General features: G+C 53.2%; 1 protein-coding gene across 2 annotated transcripts in view; it reads left to right on the top strand.

The window, feature by feature from the left end:
* The first annotated feature begins 5,257 nt into the window (after positions 1–5,257).
* TMEM240 (transmembrane protein 240) overlaps positions 5,258–15,332 on the top strand; it is a 36,079-nt gene continuing 26,004 nt past the window's right edge. The window contains exons 1-2 of one of the 2 annotated variants that reach the window (XM_034753570.1): positions 5,258–5,346; positions 5,583–5,689. In XM_034753570.1, the coding sequence (XP_034609461.1) occupies positions 5,290–5,346; positions 5,583–5,689 (164 nt within the window). In that variant the 5' untranslated portion in view covers positions 5,258–5,289. Of the gene's footprint in view, positions 5,347–5,547; positions 5,690–15,332 lie in introns of both variants that reach the window. The other variant, XM_034753571.1, reaches the window with a different exon arrangement.

Here is a 15,332-nt window from a genome sequence, read left to right on the forward strand (position 1 = left end):
TCCTTTAGCAACCATTGAATTACATTGGTTTAAAAGCCGATCCATGTGACACAGGGACAACTGTCCCCTTCGGACAAGCTGTCTGATCCCTATCTACCTGAGGCTGATGTCACCCAACCAATTTCATGGGTGACCCTAGCTTCTGCAGTGGGGAGATGAAAGGCTATCTCCTAAATAGCGCCTTGCTTTTAAAGCTGGAGTTGATCCGGTCAGCTACCAAAACAATCTTTATCGTTAAAGTGAAAAAAAGGGCGAATGGCAATTGCTTCGGTCAGGTCAGACAATTGCCATCACCTTGTCCCCAGGCAACTTTATCTTAAAATCTCCCATCACTGCCTCTGCCTCCTGGTTGGCTTTGCTGGCAGTAGCACCCATGGAAGTGCTAAGCTAGACAAGTCACCAGTGAGTTAATGAGTGTGTCGCATAGCCCTGCTCTGTGCACGACAGATAAAACACCAACTCCTTGTCTACTCCTCTCCAGCGTCCTATTGGTCAGACCCATGGTGGGGTGCACAATCTGGGTTTGGATGCCTCTCTGTGGCACCACCTGTGTGTGGTCTCTGCTCATGCTACCCCTGGTAGCAGTTCGATGAGTGGGAGGTTTTATTAAGAAAAAGCTCAGTGTAGGCACAGCCACAAAGGCAGAGCTGCACGGGGCAGGAAGTGAAGCCACTGATGGGCAGGGTGCTTTGTCCACAATAAAGTTACTTATTGGAATAATGATCCCTCCACAACATGATGCTTAAAAATTGGCCTTTCTAAGGACCTAGGGCAGCACCTTGTACCCAGCCATCAGCTTCAAAGCTGGTGTGTGAGATAAAGCTGGGGGAGTGCTGGACTTCAAAATGATCAGGCCAGGAGGAAGACTGTAGGTTAATTAATAAAATAAATAAAGGTTATAGTGGGTAGTGACGGGACTGGGGGGAAGGAGGGGAGAAGTCCTGTTGGAGTCTACTGTGGAGTAAAGAAAACACATGAGATTCCTGTCAGAATGACACCTCCCCTCGTTTGTTCCCTGCCACTCAATGAAATTATTTCAGGAGTAGAAATTTCTGATCATTCAATGTCGTAGGAGGTCCTGAAGTCCAACGCTCTGCGCTGTGACTGGATTTAATAAAGGACAGGGTGATTTCATGATGGCTAACAACAGTTGTAGCTTTGTGAGCTAATAAGGGGGATGAAATCCTAAACTTTAAGAAAAACAGGAGTACTTGTGGCACCTTAGAGACTAACAAACTTTAAGAATGGCCAGTGGGGAGTCAGAAAGAGTTTACATACGTGCACACATGTATGGTGGTGAGGTGCTGATGATGTCACGGGGGCTGGCTTCACCCTATTGGTCAAGATGGTAGATGAGAGGAACATGATTTATAACAAAATGGCAATGACTTAAATCTATGTAGGTCCCTCTGTCCAGCTGGGTCCTAAAGGGCTTGAAAACACTTTGGCTAATACTGAAATATGGGGTGAAATATGTCAGCTGTTTAGCGTCAACACTGTCCAACTGTTTAACATGGGATGTGAAGAATACTCAGTCCAACTGAAATTGAAGCATATGGAGAACAAAATTAGCTAGAACAGCGTGTGTTCAGGAGGACACTGCAGTTAACAACTCTACTGTCATGAGAAAAATCCTTGGCATCTTTTATGACCATTAATGATCAGGACCTTTGCTTAGAGACAGCACCTGGGAGACCACAGGGCACCATAATGTCAGGGTAGGGAACTGGTACAGGAGTGATTCAAGAGAAGAGCTCCACCTACCACATCTCTGGCACCTGAGAACTGATCCCGTCTAGCTTGTGAGGTTGGACAGGATCTCAGCCATGCTGGAGTGGCTGCAGCCCAGCCAGAAATCCCAAGCACGCACAATTCCTCGGGACTCATTTTAGAGCCAACTGTTCTCTGCTTTGGTTTAGCTTGGTGGTTACTTTAAAAATGCTCTTCTACAACTAGCAGAGCACTAGCTGCATTACTTCTGCATTACCCCACAGCAGTCTGCAGCTAGCCCATAGAAATTGTTTCGCAGCTCAACGAGACATGAAACCAGGCCCAGGCTGGGTAGGGCACAGAGAGAGCCCTATAGATCGTCACACTGCTTCTTGGGGAAGGGTTGAACCAAAATAGTCCACACTGCCCCCTTCTCCACTCGTCGTTTGTGCCTCCTGCACAAAGATATCAAATCTTTTATGTGCACGCTTTTCATTTTCTTTCTTTAATCTGCAGTGCAATGTGGGTTCTAATTTGAGGACACAATTTAGTGATGTTAATTATGTGACAGTATTTTGGTCTCTTCCATACCCAGTAGTAGGTTAATGACTGCTCCTTAAAGCATGGAGATTATATAACAAAGTCATTATATAAGGAAGGCTGATTTAATGCCGTTATGGGCCGAAGAACAAAAACAAACTACTCTTTCCCTCCCCCCACTAAAATCTGTTTCACTCTCTCTAATAAGCTTCAGAAACAAATTGTACCACCAAGGTGAAACTGAGCTCCAGAAAGGACAGGACTTTCAAGATGAAAGCGCTGTGTGTTAACATGGCCTAACAACCACTGAGCTGTGTGTTTTCACAGGATTTCTTCTCTTCTCCTCCATTTTTAAATATATTCAGGAGTGAAATTTTTGTAAGGAAATATCTATACGGGCAGGTCACTTATTTTTCCTGAGAGTCAGTGATGCAGTCAGGCCGATCCAGTGAGGTCAATGGAGTTGCCCCAGGGATGAGTTTGGTGCAGCGTATTCTGCTTTGGGGTTTATTATTATTTATTTAGAAACCAGCTTTTAAAAAACTGGTTGAAATGATACAACAGCAATGTTTTTTTCTCCAGGAGAAGAATGGAACCCTATGGCTCTAACTAACTTCCTTCTCACTCACACCTGTTCTATAGTGGTGTGACTGACTCCAGATTTATCCCAGGGTAAGAGAGAGCAGAATCTGTCTCTATATTTTTAGAATCCCTTACTGCTAATAATGTACTCTAATGCACCACAAAAATTAATGGGCTTAATGTGCAGCAATGGATATTTAGATTAGCCATTAGGAAAAACTTTCTAACTCGAAGGGTAGTTAAGTTCTGGAAGAGGCTTCCAAAGGAGGTTGTGGAATGCCCAGTTTTGGAGGATTTTAAGACCCAGGTTAGACAAACACCTGTCAAGGATGGTCTAGGTGGCCCTGCCTCAGCACAGGGAGCTGGGCTTGACTTTTTGTGGTCCCTTCCAGCCCTACATTGCTATGATCCTTCCCCTGCCCACCTTAGAATCCCTGTTCCCTATATGTTAATACAGGCCCCTTCTTCACCCTGCAGCTGGAGACCCATAACTATGAGTAAAGTAACTTCGGAGACAAGGAAGAAAAGGATGCTGGGGCCCAGTGGAGAGCAATGATCAGCACTGCTACCATCCCTTGGTAAAAGAGGGTGGAGGGGCTGACATACAACCCCCCTCCCAAAAAAGAATGAGGCTGTCACTCTCTGCGATGGAAAGCGACCAGCAGAGGGCGATAGTAAGACAGGGAAACGCCACACCGAGGCCTATTGGGGACTCGCTGCAGAGGCCAAGGGGAGATCAGGTGGAGTGGGTCAGGTGTTCGCGTCCCGCCCCCTCGGGCTCCTCCCACACCCTTTGTAACATAGGCCATGGGCTCCTAAGGTCAGTTATGGGCACGGTGCCAGTGTCACTGGGATCCCCTAGCAGAGAGCCTCCCCTCTCAGCCCTGTGTGCGCGGCGTGGGAAAGCCCCTGAAAAAGCAAATGCCTTTGACACCCTCATTCCCGCTGTGTGTGTGTGTTGCGGACGGGGCTCGGCTCACTTATAGCTGAGCCTCCCCCCACTAAATCAGCCTTTCGGGGGTGTCCTTCGCTCCAGTGACCGAGTCCCTCCCTGGCCAGCGCTGGGCACCGAGGGAGACGCGCAGGGGGGGAGCGAACGCGATTAAAAATCGGGGCCAAACCCCCTTCCTTGCGCGGTGATCCAAAATCGTGCAGTGTGTGTGTGTGTGTATGGGGGGAGATGATTGTGTGTGTATGGAGGGGGGATTGTGTGTCTGTGTATGGGGAGGGGATTGTGTGTGTATGAGGGGGGTGATTGTGTGTGTATGTAGGGGGGAGATGAGTGAGTGTGTGTGTGTGGTGGGGGGGATAAAGAGCAGGCAGCTATGTAGTGCGCCCTCCCTCCCCGAGCCATGCGCTGGATCGCAGCCGCCTCCTCAAGTAGGTAAATGCCTTTGATGGGCTGGGATGGCGCGTGTGCGTGTGAATAGGGCGGGGGGGCGCAGAGAGAACCCCCCCCCCGCCTCCCTCCCTCCCTGCCACAACGCTCAGAAGCGCGGGGGCGGGAGGGAGCAGGCCCGGGGGAGCCCGCCCGGATCCTTTCTCCCCTGCGGGGAGGGGGACGATGCCTGCAGCCGGGGAGGGCTTTGTGCACGTAGCGAGTTGCAGGTATTCAGCGCTCCCGGCTGCATGGTGCGCATACCAATCCCAGCTGCAGTCACCCCAAAGAGAAGCGGGGCGGGCGGGGGCAGCGCAGCGAGCGGAGACTCCCCGGTCACGTTTGCTTTTGCCGGAGCAAGGGGCTCGGGCGGGCAGCGGCAGCTGATGGGGAAGGGGGGGCGTCTGGCCCGGGGGGGATCTGGTCCTTGTAGCAATTGACCAGGGGGAGAAAAGCTCCAGCCCGACGCTCCCCCCGGCACAGGCTTGTCCCTCGGTCTGATTTCTCCTCTCTCTGCGGCCACGGCCAGAGCTTTGCACCAATTGGTTGGTGGGTTTTTTTGCAGGGGGATGGGGGAGGAAATGGGTGGGGGGTAGTTTGTATTATTTTTTTTTTAAACCCGAGCCTTCCAAATATTGATTGATTTGGCCCCTTCTGTGGCTCCCCCCCTCCCCTGTTTATTTTGTGGAGGTTGGATCCGTTTCCAGTTGCTGCATGCGGGGCTGGGTTTGGGGGTGGGGGGTGCAGGGCTGGGGAAGCGGAGCGCACCTCCCTCCACTGACGGGGGGAGGGGGGGGAGAAGGGAATTTTTTTTTTACCTGTCACATTTGTCCTAGAAAAAGACAGCGAGAGGGAGAGCGAGGCATTCCCGGCGCAAGGGGGACAGGAGGGGGGGTGTTGGGGATCAGGCGCCCCCCCACACGCCCCAGGATTGCAGCTTGGAGCGAGAAGGGGGCGTATGTGACCAAACCTGACCTCTGGGAATAACCGGGCAGCTGTCTTTTTTTTTTTTTTCTTTTTTTGAGGGGGGGGGGGGGGGGGGGGGGGGAATAGACAAAACATTTGTCAATTTCCAGTTGATGTCCATGAATGCAAACACCATGATTTTCATGATCCTGGGGGCCTCTATCGTTATGGTAAGAGATTTTGCTTATCACTTTATTTCCTTCCTCCCATCACATTAGTTTGTGTATAGTTTATTTTGTGTGTGTGTGTGTGTGTGTTTGCGAGTGTCCGTCCCATTTAAAAAAAAATGAAAAAAGCAGCATTTAATTTTTTGATGACTGCTCCACTCTTTAGCAACCAAACTAGAGTCAATGTTTTATTCCATCATCTAGAGTTGACCAGATGCCTTGGTTATGGGCTCTTACAGGCAATAGCTTGCTTGATGGACATGAATGCGCTGTTGGACCGGTTTCACAATTACATCTTACCGCATTTAAGAGGAGAAGATCGAGTTTGCCACTGCAACTGTGGAAGGTAAGTCACCCGCATGATATTTCTTACTCTCCTCCCTCCCCCTACTCGTCTCATTGGAAAGGCACAGGCCAGGTTTAAGGAGCTCAGAGGTTGCAATCCCATCGCACTGAGCATCCTTCAAGCAGCATGCAATGGATCACTGACTCCTAGGGTTGCATTTTGCATTCTGAGTGTGCCTTGTGTGTATATTCACAGCAACCTTCTGCATGATCAGAATGAATTTTTTGGAGCAAGAGTTTGCTCTGAGCCTAGCATCTCCTTTTTCTTGTGTGTGTGTGTGTCTGTGTGTGTGTGTCGGCCCATGACAAGTGAGTAACTTTTGCTTCAGCACTTGCCATGATTGTTCCATTGTCACCAGAGACCAGGGTACTTATGTGTGTGTTTGTGCAATTGGGGGGGTGCTGTTTGTTCTGCTGTGGTTTCAAACAAATTACCTCTGACTGCTTGCGAGACTCTCTGCTGAGGAGGGAATGATGCTCTCGAGGACAGGGTCACTTTGGGATCTCCGCTGCTGGTGTGTTTTAATCTTTGACTTGCTTTGAATTCTTTGTGGCTTTTCTGTTTCCGAAGGTTATTTGGGTGCTTTCTGGGGCATAGTCAAATTGCTGGTTGCAGCTGTTGTGTATCTGTTAACAAATCAAGAACGTATGGTGGACTTTTCTTTAAGTAGCCTTTTTTCGATGTAAGATTATAACTGAACAAATAAATCCACTATTTATGATTGTGTAACAATGAGCTTAAGTCCCCCCACCCTACTAAAGAAAGAAACATTTCTTAAATTGTACATAGCCACTGCATAGCTAGACTTTCTGTAGCTAGCAAAAGGCTGCTCTGTAGACATGGAGATTGGGATGTCTAGATCTTTAGGGGTAATGGTTTTCTGCCCATGGGATCAAAAGGGTATGATCTGACGCCAGCCAAAGGCCACGTCAAGGCAGCCCTCCACCGGCCTATGTACTGAGGTGTCCTTCACTCACCGCTTTGGGCTGCTGCTGTAATCCACCTGCAAGCCATTCTCTGGGCATCCCATGCCTTCATTGTCCTCGGGGAAGACTTTAGCCCTTGAATGGGGTGGGGGAGGGGGTTTAACCCAGGGAAATTTCTCTGGCCTTCCACCTTCTCCTTTCATGGCATTATTCTACCAAGGAGACCAGTGTTTCTCCCCAATTGTGGTCTCTCTTCAGTTCTAGCCCTCGTGGGGCCATCCTCTGTCTCCAAGGCAGCAAGAGACACTGGAGGGGCCCAGAGCAGGGCTGAATGCGCTCCACTCCCCATCTGAAAATACTTTCGTGCATGATGCCCCTGGCCACCCGATGCGCAAAGCCTCAAGGGTTTTTGGTGAGGCAGTGCACGGGCCTGGGGCTGCCAGTTTGAGGGCTATCCGAAAAGCGGATGGCCCAATAGCCCAGTAATTGGGTTCAAAACATCTTGATTCCATGCAAGCTCAGGTGTGACCCCTGGTGAAGTGCCATGTAGCTTTCTGCGCTGGGGCAGATAGTCGTTCAGGGTGACCTTAACATTCCCTTAGCAGTCCTCCTAAGAGGAGGAGTGTGCCCAGTAGCTATGGCTAAAACATTTCCCTGCTCACCACAGCTGGTGGGTGAAATGAAATATAGCTTGTGACATGCTTTGGGATCCTCTGGGATGAAAGAACAATGTAACATCTTCTTCTTTCCAGAGTGTCCCTGCTGCCCAAATCGGATGGATGCTCCTCTCCCCTGGAATTCTGCATGGCCCCAGCAACACTGTGTAAACAGACACACACATGCATCCAGTACCGCTCTTCCCAAACACAGACACTGGCTAATTTTTTAGAAAGAACCAAAAGCATCTTCCCAGCCTCCTAGCCCAGTCCTGGCCCCAGGAGAAAGGGGAGCAAAATTCTGGGGAAGGTCACCAATTTCCTGTCCTAAAAGAAGTAATAGCTATTGTCAACACAAATCGCAGTAGGCGCACACCAGTCCTGTTTGTTACTGGGTTTTGGCTGTGTGTAATTGATGGAGTCCTTTGCATGTACACTCTGATTATCTGTATGGAGGAGAGACTTTAAAAGGGCATCCCTGAGCTGTGGGAGCCAATGTGAACTAGGGGACAGAGTAATGGACTGGAATCCTTCGCCTCCAAGCTCTGCCGTTGATTCACCATGTGGCTTTGGCAAATTGCTTGGCTGCTCAGTGCTTTGGTGTCCCCCGCTGTAAAAAGGGGCCAGGGTGAACCTGCCTTGTCAGATTCATCAGCTGATGAAGTGCTTTGAATGCATGTGGTCTGATCCGCAACTGGTGTCAATCAGAGGAGAACCGTTGAAGTCAATGGAGCTGGGCTGCTCTGCACCAGCTGGGGATCGGGCCCGAGCCGTGCAACGTGAGTGATACTAACGATTAATTAAAGGATTCTGCGTAGGTGCTCCAGGATGAACCCAAAGGAATCCTGCGGCTAAGGGCGTACTCCCAGGAAAGTGAGTGACTGGCTAAGCAATGAGAAGGACAGGGGACAAGGATGAAATCTGAGTCAATTAGAGGCACGTACTAAAGGGAAAAAAGTGCTGAGATCAATTTTGAAGTTGTTTTTTTCTCACCAACTCCCCAGCTCAGTCTATAGAGCTACAGTCTCACCAGCTAATGAATCCAGGATTGTTTTTCCCCTCTTCCCTTCGGGGAGTCTGGTTGTATTATTTTCACTGTGATAGGGAGCGGGCGAGAGCGCCTTCTCCGCAGGCCTGGCCCTGCAGGTGAAACTGTCTTCGGCTCTCAGCTCCCAGTCTGGGGGTAGCATTGCCTGGCCCCCTGGGCACACCCCAGAAACAGGAGGGGGCATCTTTCCCACAAGTAACAAGGATCTTTATTGAACTCGTGTCAGATAGGAGAGAATCAGGAGAGTCCCCTCCTCCATGAGGAGGTTGTTTGACAACGATGAATAATTGTTGAGCCGATGTGCACCCATGAGTGGTTCCCTCCCCCGGTGCCTCCAATCCCAGGAGAAAACGGGGCAGATGATTACACAATTATGGGCCTATCCCCAAAGTTTATCATCCTGAGAAACACGTCTCAGTACAGTGGGGTCCTGCCTGTGTGCGAAGATGATCTTGTGAAATCAAGTGGTTCCAGCAGCCCATGTCTAAACCACGCATGGCTAGTGCTGGCCAGCCCTGGTTCCTCATCGCCAGCTCTGGGAGCCAGTGTCCCGAGCGTAAGAAGGAGGCTGGCGAGACAGGATGACTGGGGGGCTGGTGAGTGGATATGGAACCTTCCGCCTCTAGGTTACTTAGCTTGGGTTCGGAGTGACTGGAAACGGTCGCCATCCGATGGCCTCTTTGTGGCCAGGTCGGTGCCTAGAGGGGAAGTAGCCTCACTTTGAAACCTGCCATCCCCACAGAAACTCTGCCGGCACCCTCAGCGGTGCCCAACGCTACAGTGACTGGGGGGACAGGGGGTCCTTAGAAAGAGGCCAAAGACTGAATGAGCCATGGAGACCAAGCTCCCCTCTGCTGCCTAGGGAGACTGAGGGCCCTGGGTGATGCAGTGTGTGTGTGGGAAGCAGCATGGTCAGCGCTATCCCTATTCTGGGGCAAAGTCGAGGGCTTACGAGCTGCACCGTTAATATGTGAGAGCACCCGGCCCCTGGCACAAAAAGACACTGGTGGGCACGGTGGGAACTGTCAGCCTTTTGCCCATCTGTATTCTCCGCTCAGACCTCACCCGTTGTGAGCTGAGGGGTGTGTGTAGGGGGGGTGAGAGCGAGGCGAGCACACGGTTAAAATGCCCCATGGTCTGTCTGTTCCCTTTTCTTCAAGCCTCCCTAGGCAGGAAGTTGCATGTGTTGGAAATGCAGCTGCGCTTTCCGCCGTTAGCCAGTCTGGACGCTGCATTCACAAATCTCTAGGCAGGAAGTTGTGTGTGGTGGCATTTGTGGTCCTTAGTCTCTCTGTACTCTGTTCTCAAGCCCCCCGTGGCAGTAAGCTGTGAGCACAGACCCTGAATCCAGGCATCCGGGTTGGTGTCTGTCTCTGGTATAGCGGTGGCAAGAAGCCCCGTGGGCCATTGCAGTAGGCACCCCCTGGCAGCGCAAGGCTCGTTAATGTCAATCATGCAAAGGTACAGAACTGGGAAGCATGTTCCGCCTTGACTGCCTGGCTCTGCAGAGGGTGCCTCGGCTGTTGCTTGGAATCTGTGGTTTGCTAAGTCCTCTGTAAACTCCGCCTCCATCCTCAACCCCCCAACTCCATCAAAGGTGGGACTGCAGGGGCTTTGTGTTCCAGAATGGCATCCCTTGGGGGCTGGGGGAGGAGGAAGATTTAGCTTTTATGTTAATGTTTTTCATCCTGTTTTGGTCACCTCTTCCCTGCTCCCTGAATGTGCGCGTACCTAGGCCCTTTTCATCCCCCCCTTCAAGGCCCTTCCCCATCTCTGCTCATCCTGTCCCCCCTCGACCCCTCACTCTTGATGTTCCGCCTCATCCTCTCTTTCCCCCTGCCCCCTTTGGGCTGGATCTGTTAAATCTTCTGCCCACAGAACTGCCCCGGAGCTCTGTGCATGGCGTTTGCAACCCTCTCCTTCCATTGCCCACCCACGGCTCCGCGCCGCCTCTGCATGCTGCCCCGTATCACGAGGGCAGCCATTCGCTTCCCATGTGCAGAGCCGCCTCCTCCGCCTCCCCCCCAAAAAAACCCCGCGTCAGTGAATCTTTGCTATGCTGCCCCCACCACGGCTGAGGTCTCTGCTCCTTGGGCCTCAGCTGCTGGCCTGCGTAGTGTCTGAGTGAGCTCACTCCTTTCTTGCATGGTCTCTTCGGCATAGTGTTGTTTATGGTGCTGTACGAATAATAGGGGCCGTGATGGTACCAGGGAATATGAGGCCGGACCAGGCATGTCAGGGAATTGGAGCCAGGTTCATCGAGTGCATGGCTCAGGGGTTACCCTCCATTTGCCTCTAACTTCCTACCGAGGTCAGGGTTCGAATGGTTGGGGTTTTTTTTGAGCGGTGGTTAAGCAGTGCCAGGCAACCGCCATTAGAAGATGCCCAAGAGCAGCTCATGCTGCACGTTGTCCCTGGGATTAGAGGCCCCCCCAAGCTGTGTGTCAGCAGGGTGGCAGGGGTGGCAGGCAGAAGGCTGCTGAAGGAAAGCCCTTTAGCTGGTCCTATTGCCAGGGGTGTGATAGCAGCTTCCCGACGGCGGGGTTATCGCCTGTTATTTGCTGGGGCTCGCAGCCTGTCTGGGGTGGGAGGCTGAGCCGTCCCGCATGGTTACAATAACCTTGCTTGCAAACTGTTGCGGGGGCGGGGGTGGAATCTCTGGTACAATCTCCAGGGCCGGTCTACACCGATGGGCTGTGACCACGCTGGAAAGGATGGCAAGGGTTCTTCTTCCAGCAGATAGCGCCGGGTGTCAGGCTCGAGTGGAGGGATGGCAAATACAGTTCGACCCCGTTGTGCAGCGGAGGCCTAGAGAGGGAGCTGTTCGGTTTGGATGTTCAGACCGGGTGGGGTGGGGGTGTGTGGAAGCGGGAATAGATTTATAGCTTATATGGCCAGAAGGGATTCTTGTGATCATCTGGTCTGCCTTCCTGCAGAGCACGTAGCATAGGGCATCCCTGAATTCATTCCTCTTTGAATTTTGAATTCTTCCCCCCCCCTTGATTTTAAAAAGTGCCTGGGATGGAGAATCCCCCACAACCCTCGGGACCTTGTTCCAGGGGTTAATTCCCCTACTAATTAAGCATTTGCACCTTATTTCCTGTCTGAATTTGTCCATCTTCAACTTCCAGCCATTGGATCTTGTTAGACCTGTGTCTACTAGGTTGAAGAACCCTCTGTTATCCGATAGCCATTCCCTGCTTACAGACCGTGCTCAAGTCACTCCTAAACCTTCTCTTTGCTCATCTACCTGAGCTCCTTCAGTCTGTCACTGTACGGCAGGTTTTCTAATCCTTTAATCATTCCCATGGCTCTTCCCTGAACCCACTCCAATTTATCAACCTCCCTCTTGAATTGTGGGCGCCACATTCCAGCCGCGGTCGCACCAGTGCCAGATACCGAGGATGGGGGGGGAGGAGGGGGAATTAAAAAATCACTCCCGGGTGGTTCCCTTGGATCTGCAGCGTTGCAGCGGGGAGATGGCAGGGCTTTTGGGGTGGGTTTCTAAGGGTTTCTCCAAGATCCTCGGGTAACCAGCACAAACCCAGCCGGCTGCCAAGCGGAGCCGTCGCTCTGGCACAGAATGCCAAGCGGGACAGGCACGGCTGGGAGTAGGCAGGAAGCATGATTACGTTGCTGTTGACTGTGCCCTTCTCCCCCGATAGCCGAGGAGCCATGGGGAAGGGGAAAAGCAGCCGGTTTCCCCTGCAGCCCTGTGATGGTGTCTGGTCGGCCGCGCACGATGATGTGCTGGGACCCTCGTGACCTTGGGTCGTCACTGACGCCTGCACGGAGTGTCTCCGATGCACTCAGATGATGAGAAGGGAGAGGGAACCAGGCAGGATGGTTCCAGACCCCAGTGCAGGGCCCTCGTGACTCTGAGTGTGGCAGAGGTGCGTTCGGGAGAGCGGCTTCACTCGCTGGAGTCCCAGACGGACACTCGGGGTTCTGGAGAGAAGCTGCAGGTCCTGTTGCCCCAGGCAGGGCTGAATTAGGGCTGAGACAGTGCTCCCAATGCAGGGAGGGAAAAGCCAGCCAGAGGGGGGCGCTGCCACCCTGCCTGGCACCCAGGGAGCGGGGGTAGGAGGCCTGTATGAGAAGAGTCCAGAGCAGGAGCTTTCACTCATTACCCGCCATGCGCCTCGTCCCTCAAGCTCTGCACCCAAGGCCTGAGATCTGCAGCCCTTTGGGCACATCTTCCCTGCCTGGCATCGACTGGCTAGCCAGTGGGGCTGAGGATCACTGCGGCACCAGCAGGCCTCTCTCTGACCTCCCGCTCTGGGCAGCGCCAGCACCCAGTCCGCCCTGAGCGTTCGCTTTCAAACAGGCTCGCAGGGCTCACGGATTGACTACAGAGAGCAGGCGCTCAGCTAAGCAGGCTTCCCCTGAACTGCAGCCGGGGGGCCCTGGGCACCACGCCGGGCTCTTTCCTTCTCCGGTGCTGCCGTTAGTCAGGAAGGTCCAGCTGCCCCTAGGGGACCTTGGGCAGCCCTGCCGTGTTTAGCGCGGGAGTGGCAGCCAGGGGGTGGCACGGGTGTACTCCAGTCCTTCTGGCTATGCACGAGCCGGGCTAGGTCCCCTGCCCTCTCCCAGTGCTGGGCCGATGGCAGAGGAGTAATGGCTTCTGCTCATCACTCAGCTTGGTGGGGCTGGCTGGGAACACGCCTGGTGCGGTCATGAGTGGCTCTGGGAGAGCAGGTGCTGTTTTTCCATAGTCACTTCATGGTGCAAAACCGCACTTCCCGGGGGGCCATTGGAACCTGTCCCTCATCCTGGCAGGAAGCCCTTGGTTCCTGGCTGCAGCTCTGGGGGCCTCAGGGCAGCTCCTTTCTCACTGGCAGTGGGCACAAGGTTGACATTGCTGGTGTTGCTTTCCTCCCAGCCTTAGTTCTGCAGTTGGGAAGGACACTTAGGGCTTGTCTACACGGGGACCTTCGGGAAAATTAATCCGAATTAACTTTTCAAGTGCATTAGTTAAACCACATTCAACCCCTGCGGGGAGGCTCTCATTCAGGATTAAAATGGACGTAATTTCAAAGTGAATTAAACTAAACCAAATCAAGGCCACCTTCATTCTGAACGAGAGCCTGCCCACAGGGGTTGAATGCGGTTAACAAATCCACTTTGCGTTCACACCTTTAGTTAATGCGGATTCATTTTTCCTCTGTAGAGGAGCCTTTGCTGTTTTGTTCAGAATTTGGCACCTTTTCCATGGTTCGGCCAAGGCTACCAACCCGCTCCTGGACAGGACTCCCCAGGTCGCAGTCCTGTCCAGGCAAATCTGTTGCTTTTCAGTCATCGTGTGCGTGGGAGGAGAGTGGTGGAAGAAACTCAGAGGCAGGGGCTCCTGGCTCGGGAAAGGAAGTGTGTCCCAATGAGCAGTGCAAGCCAGCGGGAGCCAGCCGGCCTGTGTTCTGTCCCGTGCTGTCGCTGGCTTGCTGCATGGCCGTCGGTAAGTTGTGTAACCTCTCCCAGCCTGAGGCATTGCAGCCCCGGCTGTGCACCGCGGTGGCTGTGCTGGGTCTGGGGCAGCAGCCATGGCAGAGTGGAGGGAGCCATCGTGACAATATTAGCAGCAAGACGGTCGTGACCTGGGCACCCACTGCGGATGCTGGGAGTTGGCAGAGGTGGGCGGCGTGGCAGTGATGGGGCCTGGCGCGCGCTGAGCCCTATTCGGGCAAGGCCAATAACACCCTCCGGCGATGCAGTGGGGCGCCCGCTGAGAGCATTGTCGGGGCCCTTGGCCTAATGCAGGATACGCCGTGCCTGTCACCGCAGGCCATGCGGCCCTGGGTGCAGTTGGGCCTGGTCTACGCTGGCCATTTGCCCCAGAAGTGGCCAGTCTCTGGGTAGTTGTGCAAACCCGTTCGCTGGGACCTCAGGATCTAAAGGCAAGACCCTCAGTGGCCTGAGTGAAAAGAGCCAGGTCAACGAACCAAGGGTGGAGTGGGTTGGTCAGTCTCTGGCCCTGCCACGCCTAGAAGGGGACAGAGTGCCACACCCAGTGGGCATGGGTTAACAACTGGACCTAGGGCCTTTGCCTGTCTGCACTGGGGTTAGCACTGGGACAGCAGTGCCTGTGATTGGCTGTAGCAGGCCCCGAAGCAGACACTGGGGAAGGAGTTTCAGAAAGGAGGCCACTGGCTGTAAGTGCTGAGCTGGGCTGGTTGTCAGGTGTGCACAGCAGCAGCATCTCTCGCTGGCTGCTGGGCGTGGACTCTGCTGGGGGCACAGCCAGTGGGTGCAGACGGGGGCGGGGATTTGGCCTTGCTTTGTTTTGCACCCCTGGCAGGGTCATACTCCGTGTGGCTCTTTGTCCCCCTCTAGTGGCTGATCCATGCAAGATGCTTTCCCCTCCCCCCCCCCACTATGCCCTGCTAAAGGAGTGAGTCCTGTAGCCCAAGCAGTAAAGGTTTGTGCTTTTCGCAGCACAGGTCGCTGGTTCGAGCCCCGCTGTTGGACATGGCAGGCCATGAAACTATAGGGGTCGCTTTATTCCAGAATAGAATGAAAATGTCATTAATTGGGCTGCAAAAAATAGGAAGTATTGAAAAATCCCCGTCTCTTTAATATAAATCTCCAGGCCAGCCCGGCCTGAGCCCAGCTCTGAGCTTGTGCCTGGGTCGAGCATCTCAGTGCTGCTATTGGGCCCCAAGGAGCCAGGGCACCCGTAGGATGTGGGTCTAGACGGCAATGGGAAATGCACACGTGGGCCTACCAGGCTCCCGAAGCAGAGCAGTCGCTGCACACACGGATCGCTCGCCCCACCGGAGCAGCTAGACGGAGCAGGGTGTTACTGTCAGGCCTGATTCATAATAATCAATAAGGCTCCTGGTTGCTATGAGAATTGCTGCCATGGATGAAGTGCTGGGCACCCAGAGGTTAATGGCATGTGTCTGCTGTGCACTGGGTGGGTGAGGACAGAGGTGCATTGGCAGAGCGGTGTGGGGGGTGCAGGGCTAGGAGCAGGGGGGGTTGGGTCAGGACGGAGGCGCGTTGGCAGAGCGGTGTGG

Source organism: Trachemys scripta, chromosome 19 (genome assembly GCF_013100865.1).
Source record: "Trachemys scripta elegans isolate TJP31775 chromosome 19, CAS_Tse_1.0, whole genome shotgun sequence".
Lineage (NCBI taxonomy): Eukaryota > Metazoa > Chordata > Testudines > Emydidae > Trachemys > Trachemys scripta.